The sequence below is a fragment of the Plectropomus leopardus genome, chromosome 5, assembly GCF_026936395.1.
Source record: "Plectropomus leopardus strain MGB_pleo_1.0 chromosome 5, ASM2693639v1, whole genome shotgun sequence".
Taxonomy (NCBI): domain Eukaryota; kingdom Metazoa; phylum Chordata; class Actinopteri; order Perciformes; family Serranidae; genus Plectropomus; species Plectropomus leopardus.
The window spans coordinates 13,315,284-13,327,690 of NC_142180.1; the positions used below are offsets into that span (position 1 = coordinate 13,315,284).

Below are 12,407 nucleotides of genomic sequence, written 5' to 3' on the forward strand. Positions count from 1 at the left end.
TTAATTAAACTGGTCACACAGTAATTATTCTGCACGTACAAGTGATTGCTTAATGCACAATTTTCCCCAGACAAGTACTGACTTTGGAAAAACTGCTTTTAGTTTTTCTGCAGCATCTACTCTGGAACATCTTAAAATGTACATTCAAACTCAACACAGTAGTTTCTATGGGCCACTTTAAAGCTGTGATTACCAATTACTCTATGCTGTTCGGCCTGATGTTGTTTGTACTTTCTTTGTGTCTCGCGATTTCTTTGAAAATGAACGCTTGCCCTCAATAATTCGTCGAGATTTAAATAAAGGTTGAATGAATGAATGAATAACTCAATTTCAACCAATATGTCAGATAGAAATTTATAATTCTAATGTGACGATTGAATGAGTTGTGAGTGAGGATTTGTTGGTCATGATCGGGCTGTGTTGCCATGAATCCATCCCAGCTCTCGCCTCTCATTAATGAGGAGAAATGTTACACAATGTATAAATGTAATACAGTCTATCTTTAATATAAGGCATATGGCAATGATGCTGATTGAGGATGATTATGATGATGGTGTAACCCTATGACAGTTTTTTAACTGTGGTAAACATTCAGTTAGGGGGAGGCGCGTGTCGAAGATTGTGTGTTACCACATTAAAAAGACTTAGTTGACCGAAGCTTGGAATAAATGTTTTAATATTGATTTTTCATCTTTTCTTTTACAGTGGTTGTAAATGGGCTCTGGCCCAACACCACTGCCATGGTTCAGGCTCGGGTCAAGCTTAAAAGAGAAATAATGTATGTTCATGCGGGGTTGAGCCTGATTTTGTGGGCCCTGATCATAGCTCTGCAGAGCATAACAACAACCTCAAAGCTGCTAGCATGGCTGTAGACTTGTTTATGAATAGTTCGGCTCTGTTCTGCTTGCGGATAGGAAATACAAAACAATGTTTCTGCTTGATATTATGAACTCCCAAACTCCCCGGAGACGAATGCTGAGGGATCGGATGTGTTTACTTGACGGTTTTGGTGTTTAACTGTTAGATGTTGGGAGATAAATTTGGCCATGAGGCCACACAAACGTACACGCATACTTCAACCCACCTCCTTCTCCCTACACGCCACAGAGATATGAACCCCCACTGACACACACACACACACACACACACACACACACAGGCTCGCAAATAACTTAGTTTAGAATCTCTGGAGGTTTGATGTTTCATCATCCAAAATGGCAGTAATTTTTCTATAAATATAATCATTGAGTACGCAGGCTTTAATGGTTATTTGCTCGACTGTAGTAACAGATTGATGTTCCCATCATGCAGCATGTTAGTTTCACTTTCGAACTGAAAAAAACCCCCAAAAAACGGCACTAAAGAAATTAAGGGAAATGGGTTAGTTTCAAGATCAACTCCCAAATTTAATTTTTTTTTATAGTCAGACCATGTGTTTCAGATGGATTTCATGGTACTGAAAGAGATGAAACCCACTCAGCAGATGGAGGCTCATGACAAATTTGAGTTCAAGTGAAGAAAACACTGAATAAAGCCGGAGCCTGCAAGGTTTAATGAAAATGAACTGCTGCAAGAGTACATGTGCAGTGATTTCAGTCATCACACACTTGGGATTGTGACAACCTAAATTGTCACTTATCAATAGAATGTGAAACAATCAGACATTGCTCTCTTTATGTTAAATCTGTTTACTTATTTTCTGACCCAGTAATCCCTTTTTTTATATGACAGCAGTACCTCCCTCCCACTGCTCCACTTACCAATGTATCCTAACTGCCATGTTGGCTTATGTCTCCATCTCCTCGGGCTAAACGTATGCTCAATACATGTAGGCAAGCAGTCATAAATATGTATGCTTCTTTTTTTTCCCGATCGTATGAGAAAGCTAAAATGCCCAGTGGGGATATTTAGTTGTCGATGCTCCATCAAACAGCTTGTACTGCTTTCAGAAACATTGTTATGTTACTGTGTACTCACATGAATGTTTCTGTGTTGAATGTCTATGACTGGAACGCATCATTTGCTGAGTAGTTTCTTGTATCGTGTCCTCTCTTTTTTTCCCAATATTCAGCAGCTACTCTAAACTCGTACATGTACAGTAACTGTTAGGTGCTTTTTAATTGCTTTACCCTTCACCATTGTGTTTAAACTTGTGTGGGTTCTGAGATATTGTCTAAAAATCAAGTGTGTAATTGTCCCCACAGACAAATGTAAGTGTAAGAGTTTCCTCTAAGCGTTTCAGGTGGTTCATGGTTTCATCACCATTTTTGGCTCATGACCCCAACTTTCATGCTTGGAAGTTTTTGTGACCCCAGATGTCAAGTCAGCTGACCAAATAATTTCTTGATAAAATTTTTAATAATTGCTTGATTGTTAAAGTCACTTATTGAGCAGATGATATGGAGTTTTTCTGTTTGTTTGTTTGTTTTTTTATTGTTATCTTTTACTCTTTTTTGCCTCTGCCCTGATGATAGCTGTGGCCATAGGCTTTATGTTTTTGGGTTATCCCTTCATCTTTTTTTCTCAAATGCAATATCTCAGGACTGCCTAAAATCAATTTCTTCAAATTTGGCACAAACGTCACTTGGATTCAGCGATGAACTGATTAAATTTTGGTTGGTCAAAGGTTAAAGGTTAAGGTCACACTGACTTTGCCTCCATCTAATCTTGTGAACACAAAATCTCAAGAACGCCTTGAGGGATTTTTCTCAAATTTAGCACAAACGTCCACTTGGGCTTGACAATGAACTGATGAGATTTTGGTATTCAAGGGTCAGGTTCACTGTGACCTGACAAAACATGATTTTGGCAATAACTGAAGACTTTATGGGCTAATAATGACAAAATCCCACTGAAATTTCTAATGGAAAGTTTGGAAAATTCTCCATAGAGGTCACCTAGCATATCAAACCTGAACAAAAGTTTGAAACCCTGGCTACAACAATGTTGGTGCAAACTGAAAAGATTTTGTCAGTTAAAGGCTTTATTTTGTGAAACGAGTTATTGCTAGTCCAGTAATACCGACATTTGCGTGTTTTTTTGTCTCCAGGTTACAGCACCATGAGTCCACAGGAGGACAGTGAGAATCCACCGGGAAACAACGACCCACTCTCGGCAGGTGTCGACGTCGGCAACCATGACGACGACCTCGACCTGGACACGCCTCCTCAGACGGCAGCGCTGCTCAGCCACAAGTTTCACCCATACCGGCACACGCATACGCACCACCACCCACTGCACACGCACCACCTGCAGGCGGCGGTCACCGTGCACAGTGTGGATGCGGAGTGCTGATCTTCGGCGCGGCACCTCTTTTTTTTCTTTTGTGAAAGACTATTTTTAAAAACATCTGTGCTTGACTAGACAGCACACAGTAGGTACTGTCAGGATGGACAGAGGGAGAGACAAACTGGACTCAGTGTCACTGGGCCGCTGGGATCTCCACCATGAATGGATGTTTAGCTTCATATGGGTATTAGCCTCGTGGTCTCATTGTGCCAACATCTCCATCTCAACACTTTTTTATTTCCAACCCACTGTAAAACTGGCAAATGTACACAGTTTTACACCCAGTGAGAGTGATCAGACCAGTAAAAATAACCAAATGGGATTTTTTTTGTTTGTTTTCTGAAGGAATTTGGCATTTGGGACTCTTAAAGAGCACAGAAAAATGCTGTTTAAGCCCATTCATTGCGGAGAAGACACATCTGGAACCCGAAAAGTCTCGAGGGAATGGCAGAGGCTTTGGAAGGCCAGAACAAACACTTTATAGGACCAGAGGATAATCACATTTAACATAGAAATCTAGATGCTGATTGGACCCTTTCTGCTCCAGGGCTCCACCCCGGGCTCCCCGTGAAGCTCACTCGTGTTGAGGGGCAGGAACGGGAACAGAGCAGTCTTTACACTTGTGAAAACGAGTACTGCGTTTTCACACAGACTGGAATCTAATGTTGGATTCCGTCACGGATTCTTTTGCAGCTTTACCCCCTTTGTGTCTGCAGATAGACACTCCACGGTTTGTTTTCTTTAAAAGTGGCTTGGGATGATATTTGGACATTTTCGTGAGTGTCTGTGAACTTCAAAGAGCAAAAACAAAACTTCAATGGTTCACATAAATACAGGAAGAAACACTTAAAAAAGAGGAAAAGATTATTTTTCTACTATTTATTGAAGAGGTAGATTTTGGGGGACAGATGATTGAGCAGCTGCCGCTAACACAAACGAGACAGGATATTAATCCACTTTCTGTAACAATGCATCACATTTAGGGCTCATTATTTTCAGTGTAAAAATCTGTTTCAGTCTAAAAAATCTGTGACTGATCATGTTAATTTTGCATTTTGAGAATATCATTAATACGACAGACTGTTTTCTTTTTATTTTTCAACATACTGAGGGACTCTGGTGCATAATCTGCAGCTCGTTTGGATTTTATCTCCATTTCTCACCTCTTTTTTTTTTTTACCAGAAATATATTCTGAGCTATCATCTGCATCAGAGGAACCTATTTACTGTATAGTACAGTAAACAGTGTCTTCTTTAGGGACAAGCAGGGACCTAAAAAGAAAAAAAAACAAGCCTTAAATCATATCCTGTCTCAGAGTATTTAGGAAGAAATGATCTTTGACATTTAGCAGATTTTTCTGTCTGTATTCGCAGTTCTGAATCATCAAGGTCTTTGTATTATTGTAAGAAAAGACCTACTGTGCCGAACATCCTCATTCTGCACATGTCCTCTGTGTCAGGAGGCAGAACTTCCACGCTCGCTGGCCTTTGTAAGCCTCCTGGGGACGGAGGAGGAAAGAGAGAGAAACTAACACCAGCAAAACATTCCTGGCTTTAGTCACTGTTGGAGATTTGGTGTGTGAAGATAATTGGGGATCCTCACAGAAGCGAAGTGCTGTCCCCTCTATCTACCGGAGTGAAATAACCAGTACAAAAAGCTGCCCCCGCTCCCGTTTCACCACAACTTTTTTTTTTTTTTTTTATCCTCCAAGGCCAAGCTGATAACTGTGGGGATGTTTGCTGGTTTTGGTGCAAAGCAAGTTCCAGTGATGCTCAAGATGGAGTCTCCTTCTCATCAAAGAGAGCGAAAGAGGGAGAGATGCTGCTGTTGTTGTACAGAGGTTACACCCATCTGTCGGCTCCTCTGTGGTTAACCACTCAAAATGTGTTTTCTACACGTCTCTGGTTTAACTGTTGTGTATAAGAGAGAGAGAGAGTTTGTGTGTGTGTGAGAGAGAGAATGATTATTCACCCAGAATATTTTTATTGAATGCGTTATTGTTTTTTTTTTCAACATAGTATTAGAGAATTATAGGTGAAATTATTATGATTGAGAAATCCACTTATTTTTATTCCGATGAAGAGTCACTCGACCCGATCTGCGCTTCGTGGGTTTGATTGTCCAACTGGTCAGAAAAAAAAAAATCCTGTCAGTGTGGCATCCGTTTATTTCTGGGTGCCAAAAAAAATGTCTATTGTTTTTCAGAGTCATTATGAAGTGTAAATACAAAATCACAAATAGCTATTATTAATGTCCTGTACACTCCATTTTTTTATGTTGGTAAAACATGATTTATGCTTCAAATGATGCCCAGATATTCGGGTTTGATATCTTGTATGTTCATGGCGTTTCACTATATTTTTGATGCCTTGGATATCTTTTTTTGTTTTATTTTTTAGAGTTATTTTTCTTTAGGTCCATATTGGATGAAAGTCAGTACTTGGAAAAAATAATACACACACTTTTTTTTGTTACATTTTAGAGACTTTTAGTTTTCAAAGTTTTTATCATGTGTCTTGTTAAAGAAAACTCATCTCTCTGTGAGCTCATTTAGATTTGAAAAACCACAATGGTACTACATCTTCTCACTGAGTCATGACCAGAACGACACATTGTAGTACTTTGGTTCTGTTGCTACTTAAGACTGTCAGCCATGTTTATTTACGGTTATTTTAGTGTTTCACTTTAGCGAAATATTTACAACTCGTAGCAGCAAGAGTGCAAAATAATCTGACGCCTCTGGTAGAGCAGAGACATTAAAACAAAGTTATATTTCCATTCATGTCAATGTAGCCGTCTGCTGTTCTCATTAGATGAATAGTGGCTTTAATGTTTCTCTCCAGATTTGTATTACAGAAAGGTTAATCATCACGGTTATTCCATTCAGACCATAAACAGTTTTTTTTTACCTGCAGTCATTTGTAACAAAAAAAAATCTAAATTGTCCAGTTTTGACCACTTCACATTGCACACAATTTTGCTTCAGTCCGTCATCGAAGCAGTCTCGTAGCATTTCAGGGCAATTTTTGGATCAAACTTAGTCTTGCAAGTATATTTCAATGTATATGTGTCGGGGCGAATTCCTTTTTTTAAAAATGAGTTGTCAAAAGTGTTTCTTCTCTGGAGAACTTTAAACAGTATTTACCAGCTGTTGTAAACAAATATATGTGTGTATGTGTGTATGTGTGTGTGTGTGTGTGTGTGTGTGTGTGCCTGCGTGTGTGTGTGTGCGTGCAGAACACTCTGAATCGCATTGATAAATGTACTGAAGGAACATGTGTACATCACTCCCCCTCATGTATCATATAAAGTTATCAAATTGAGATTTATTGCAATGTGAATGTGATAAAAGTCCATTTTACACTTAAATCATCTGTCTTTGTTTTTTTTCTTTATCCTTACTCAGTTTTAAAGATCCGATGTCCAGGCTTTGGGGGGATATTTTGGCAGAAATTAAAGATTATATAAGTAATATGTTTTCTTTAGTGTTTAATCACCTGAAAATAAGAATTTTGTGTTTTTGTTTCCTTAGAATGAGTCGTTATTGTCTACATAGAAATCGCAATGTTGCTACAGTAGCCCAGAATGGACAAACCAAACACTGGCTCTAGATAGGGCAGTCAAACAATTAGATGTAACCATTGGATTTGGACAGTCTTGAGTGATATTGGGTGAAGAGACTTGTAAGATGCAATCTTCTTATGAAATGACACCTTTTTGAAATCTCTTTATCGCATGGATCATTTCCAGCAGAATGAGTTCTGCAGTTGATAATTTAATTGGCTTTAGCTTTCAAATGGGAAATTCCCATTTTGGTGGAAAATTAAATGTCATATTCTGGCTTCACTTGATTTTTAACAAAGTTTTAGTTGACTTTGTTTCTTTTTGCTCACAGTATCTCCACATATATTTTGTAATATGTATGTGTAAATATATGTATATAGAGTATATATGTAGGTAACTCTTGCTAGCCAGCCAGCAGTCAAAACAACTGCACTTTTGCATGTCTGGGTTTAATGTCTTGCTCTGTCAACAATTCCAGGTGCATTTTTAACCATCTTAAAAGAAATGCACAAAAACAAAAAACAAACCAAGATCCTTTTCACAGCAGACATTCTGACATATATTAGGAGTGTGAGCTAATATACTACAGGCAGGATAAGGACGTGATTTTTTACCCCCTCTTTTATAGCTTTTACGGTCCGACACAGCAGGGGGCGGTATGCACCCCCACGAGTTTGTTTGCACTCCGCCAATAAACACAACAGAAGAAGAAGCAGCGGGAGCCGTTACACCTGTGTTTGAATCTGCCAGCGACGAAAAGTCAAAACAAACCGCCATGAAAGTGATGTAGCCAACCCAATGCAGGTTCAAAATGATTCACGTTTAGCTACTTTTTTAAAAGTGTGAACTTAACAACAGCCCCGGAGACTAGCTTGCTTTTAACACATTACTTTAGGCCGTCGTTTATGAAGTTGCTACGACTCGCAAACATGTTAGCTAACATTGCCGATTTGCACATCCAGGAGACACGACTATCACCGGCGGCGCGTTTCTGCCCACTTAATGATTGTAAGTACAACATTACTCTCACTTTAACTTTTTCTATGTCAGCTCATGCCTCTTTCGCTTCCTCTGTGCACAAATTACGCGCTAAAGTGTGCATACTTGCAGAGCAGCCGGTGTCGTGCCACAAAGTGATCAGTCATAGCATGTAAATACACATAAGTTGATGTGCGCGGTAAGAGCATAGGTATGTCTCTGTGGAACTTTAGTGTTTCTTCAGCGATTTATAGTTTGACCAGACATGACATTAACGCGATTATAGACAATATTGTCTTTCCCGTTGTTTGTATGTGTTTACGATGTCTAAAACCTTTTTTTTTAACCTCCTTTTACCTGTTGAAATACATTTTGAAGAGCCAATACAGCGCATAAAAACCTGCCAAAAAGTGATTGCAGCTCCTATCTTGTCACTAAAAGGTTGCTGGTACTCAAGCCTGCTTCTCAGTATTTGTGGCATGCTGTCTTTAATACACTGACCATGGAAAAGTGCCCCATACAACCCCTTCTTAAAGAACAATCCCTTTAAATCAGTAGGTAATGTAAAATATAAACGTTTTTGAACTAAAATGTAACAACATGCAGCAGGGGTCACTATTTATATTATATCTGACTACACAGTGAAACATACATTTAAGCTTAAAATGTTGAATTATGCTGACCTGTAACAAAGTTGACGGAAACTGACACAGATTCAGTCCTACAAGTAGAAGTCTTCTCAGAAGTTTTTGCTGTGATTTAGCTTTTCTTGCAACTTATCTCACTTCATACCAGCATTAAAGTCAAAACAGAATTCGCTTTGTAGTTATTAAGGGCTCAAATGTTGCTAATTGTGTTTTTGTAATGGCAGTAGGGGCTATTTTGTTCTTAGCATAGGAGGTCATGGGACAGGTCATCCACAAACTGCACACAGTAAGCCAGGAGGATTATCTGCAGGGGCTTTTGTGTGTGTTGTTTCAAAACCTGTCCCAGTATTCACACTCACAGACAGCAGAATAATGTTGTAGGATGCCCCTCCAGCCTGTATTCACTCTCTAGTTCAGGCAGGGACATTTAGGACACCTACACTGGAAAAACGCTGCTCTTCAGAGGCTTTTTGGCCTTGTTTGGAAGGGTGTATTTTTAATGACGTAGAACTGGGATATCTGTCTGACCCAGTAGTTGGAGAGACAGTTTTTCAGCACTAAAATCCATTGGAAGTGTATTTGATAAGTAAAAATTAGGGGTCAACCGATATCGGTTTTTCAGAGCTGATGCCGATTATTAATAGTTAATGAGACCGATAACTAATATTTGGAACAGATATGCATTTACATGCATTCATTTAAAAATGAAAATCTTTCTGTCAGTAATTAGAATTATAACAAATTCCAACACAAAACTTTGTTTAAATGCCTTTAGCAACAGTTTAATCAAAACTGAAACTTTCGTCATCAAATAGTAAGTTCCAAGCAACTTAATTTTTTTATTTTTATAAAATCCTGTTGAAATTTAAATAAAAATGTAGCAAATATAAATAGCTCCCTGGGGTTTTACAAAAATAAAACTTTCTCCCATGCTGACACTTTCTTTGTACTTTTTAAATTAATTAAATTTATCTGGGATCATTAAAATAAAGCACCGATACGGATAATCAGCAAAACGCCATACATCAGCCCCAATAATCTGCTAGGCTGCTAATCTGTCCACCCGTAGTAAAAATAAATGAAATTGTTCTTCAAATAACTTCTTATAACAGTCTCAAAAATTATGTATTGATATTATAGAATGTTTTATGTTTATGTTTATGTTTATGTTTTATAATTTATTTCTCATTTATTTATTTTTTTTGTATTGAGTCACGGAAAAGTATGATTTTCATAAATCTAAATGTCTTTTGTTGCTACCCCACCGCCATCCGGTTCATTTTATCTCTTGACCCGTACTTCAAGAAATAGGGCATTTCAGTCACAATCTGCTCTTGGCTAAACAAGAGGAGTGTGTTTTCCAACGTGTTTCAAGCTGTTGGCCGTAGGTCATGCCGTTTGTGGGTGAATAGTGGTACATACTGCCTGGAAGACACCATCAGTTATTCATGAGGCCTCTCTGTACATACGGTGTTTCCTCCCAGGGGACCTGGGAGACGACCACAGATGGAAAGACAACATGGTCGCAGTAATATAATAGTGAGGGCAGAAGAGGTCCCCTTTATGAATCACAGTATATGTTTACAACCTGTTTTTAAAGATTTACGCTAATAAGCAAGCTTAGGCTGAAGTGCTGAGGAAAGGTAGGGAATTAGTGGTAAAGTATTAATAGAGGGATTAACACATTATTGCTTTGTCTTTTCAGGAAATGTGTCAGCAAAGAGGAAAACATAAAACAACACTAGCCTCGTCATTTTAAAGATCATTACCTTTTTCTGTAGTATTCCAAGCAGTTATTTGCATATGTTTCATTTTATTGTCCAATTTGAGAAAAAGAACTACTTTTGCTGCAGATTTGTGAGAGATGTGATATTAGGTTTACTCTGGAAGTGAGGTTGTATGAGGTACTCATTCATGGTCGGTGTATTACATACAGTAGAAGCCAGTCGGCATGCCCTTAGTTTGGAGATGTAGGCTGGAGTCTGACATGCAAGCTAAGCAATGTGCTGCTGTAGACGGGGGCGCATTTTATCCACCTAAAAATAGTCCCACTTAAGAAACATTAAAATATAATTTTAAGTGTACGTTTTGAAATATTTCACCACTTTCCTTTACTTTCAGACAGTGATTTTCAGCGGGGAAATGAAGCCACTCTCTTCAAAGTCAGATTTTTACTGAGAAAATCACTGATTTATAGGGCTGTGACAGTAACTGCATTACCTCAATACTGCGGTTATGTGATGCCTACTGAGGGAATAAGCTCATTACCGTCATTACTGCTTTTTTTTTTTGGCTGGTGAAACTTGGAGGAAAGCATATGGTGTGTGATATAAAATATAAACATAAAAATCATTGTGTCGTTATCATCATTAACTTTCTTCCGTATGTTCAATGTCATCTGAAGAAACAAAACTTTTTCCACTTTTTTCTCCTTCAGCTTGTGCAAGGGGCAGCGACAGTCCATCATGGGTGATTTCTGTCTTGTGTGTCTTATTATTTCTCTTCTGTGGTATCTATAAACAAAGAGTGAAACTCCACACAAAGTCCTGCTGACATATTTATTGAATGAATAAAACAATGTTTCGTTACAACAGACCTTCATCAGGTATATCAGTAAACTGCCAAACTGCAGTAATACGTTGCTCTAACACCGCAGTGACAAAAAATCCATACAGTCATAGCTCTACTGATTTAACGTTGCTTAACACAGGAGCTGTCGGTCTACTGCTGCCTCAAACAGTTTGTTTGTGCGATTGTGTGACTATGGCGTTTTAAAAAGTTAGCTCTGATTCAGCAAAGTCACACAATAACACAAACTAACAGATCGAGGCAGCAGTAGACCGACAGCTCGCTTTTTGTCAGTGGAGTGGTGGCTTTGACGAGAGCATAGATGGGGAACTGAGGCTGTAACTGCTTTCCTGTCTGAAAGGGTGGTCTGATGGAAAGGTAGAGCACTGAAAATACTGTTTGCACTTGTAAACTGTTAGATTTTTTTTAGGTGGTGAGAATACATTTTGCCACTGCTCCCAGTCCACAGCAGGACATTGCTTAGCTTCTGTGTCAACACAGCTGCTGCTTCTCCAAACTGGTGGCATGCTTACAGACATCCACTGACTACAGATAAATACCCAATACAATCCCACTTTAAAGAATGAAAGCTATTCCTTTAACATAGGGCGCACTCACATGCTACAACTTGGTCGACTGCAGTTTTGTTTAATATTTTATTCAAAATGGTAAAAAGTTGTGGATCTCCTGCTCTCTCTGCGTCAGTATGTCGTTCAGTGTAGTTTATAAGTGTATTATTCTAATATTAAAAGAGACACTTAATTGTAAATGGAAAGGATTTAGTTTGAGAATACTTTCACGCAGAGCACCTGTGAATTTGCAAGGTCAGCCTTACATACTTCTGCGTGGTCTCATCTTTTGAGATATCACATTTATTTGAATTAAGTATAGACTAGAACACGTAATGTGTCTTTGTCTTTTTCAAGATCAGGTCAAAGAGTGCAGCTAAGTAAATTGTTTCTCCTTGAGATGGGAAGTGAAAGTAGAGAGGGCCGTGCTGAGCTCTCAGTTTCCTGAACATCAGCAGGGAAGTAGTTCAGCACTGCTGAGAGCTGAGGGAGAGAAGGAGCTCTTCCCACATGTGCCTGTCAGACCTCCTGACGCCATGTCCCATAAACCTTATCAGTTTGTTGGCATTCATTCATACCTCCCTGACATGGCCCTGTCTTTGTCTCTTTTTTGCTGTCACTCTATCTCCTCAACTCAACCTCTTACTCCTGAGCTGTCTGCTGCTCCCTGCCAGGGAAACGCTGTGAATTAGAGCACCGAGCTCGGTGTCCAAGCGCCCTCAGGTCATTTCAGTCAGTCTTCGCTCTGCCAACTAGTACAGCAGACATGCACTAGCAGCATATTTTGTGCGG

At 39.0% G+C, this 12,407-nt stretch overlaps 2 protein-coding genes across 3 annotated transcripts in view; both read left to right on the forward strand.

Moving 5' to 3' along the window:
* Positions 1 to 6,658, forward strand: part of cachd1 (cache domain containing 1) — a 104,508-nt gene extending 97,850 nt beyond the window's left edge. The window contains exon 27 of the mRNA XM_042483872.2: positions 3,050 to 6,658. Coding sequence (XP_042339806.2) covers positions 3,050 to 3,294 — 245 coding nt within the window. The 3' untranslated portion in view covers positions 3,295 to 6,658. The remainder of the gene's footprint in view (positions 1 to 3,049) is intronic.
* A 925-nt stretch (positions 6,659 to 7,583) lies between these two features.
* raver2 (ribonucleoprotein, PTB-binding 2) overlaps positions 7,584 to 12,407 on the forward strand; it is a 117,717-nt gene continuing 112,893 nt past the window's right edge. For both annotated transcript variants that reach the window (XM_088077541.1, XM_042482901.2), the window contains exon 1: positions 7,584 to 7,861. In XM_088077541.1, the coding sequence (XP_087933667.1) occupies positions 7,759 to 7,861 (103 nt within the window). In that variant the 5' untranslated portion in view covers positions 7,584 to 7,758. The remainder of the gene's footprint in view (positions 7,862 to 12,407) is intronic.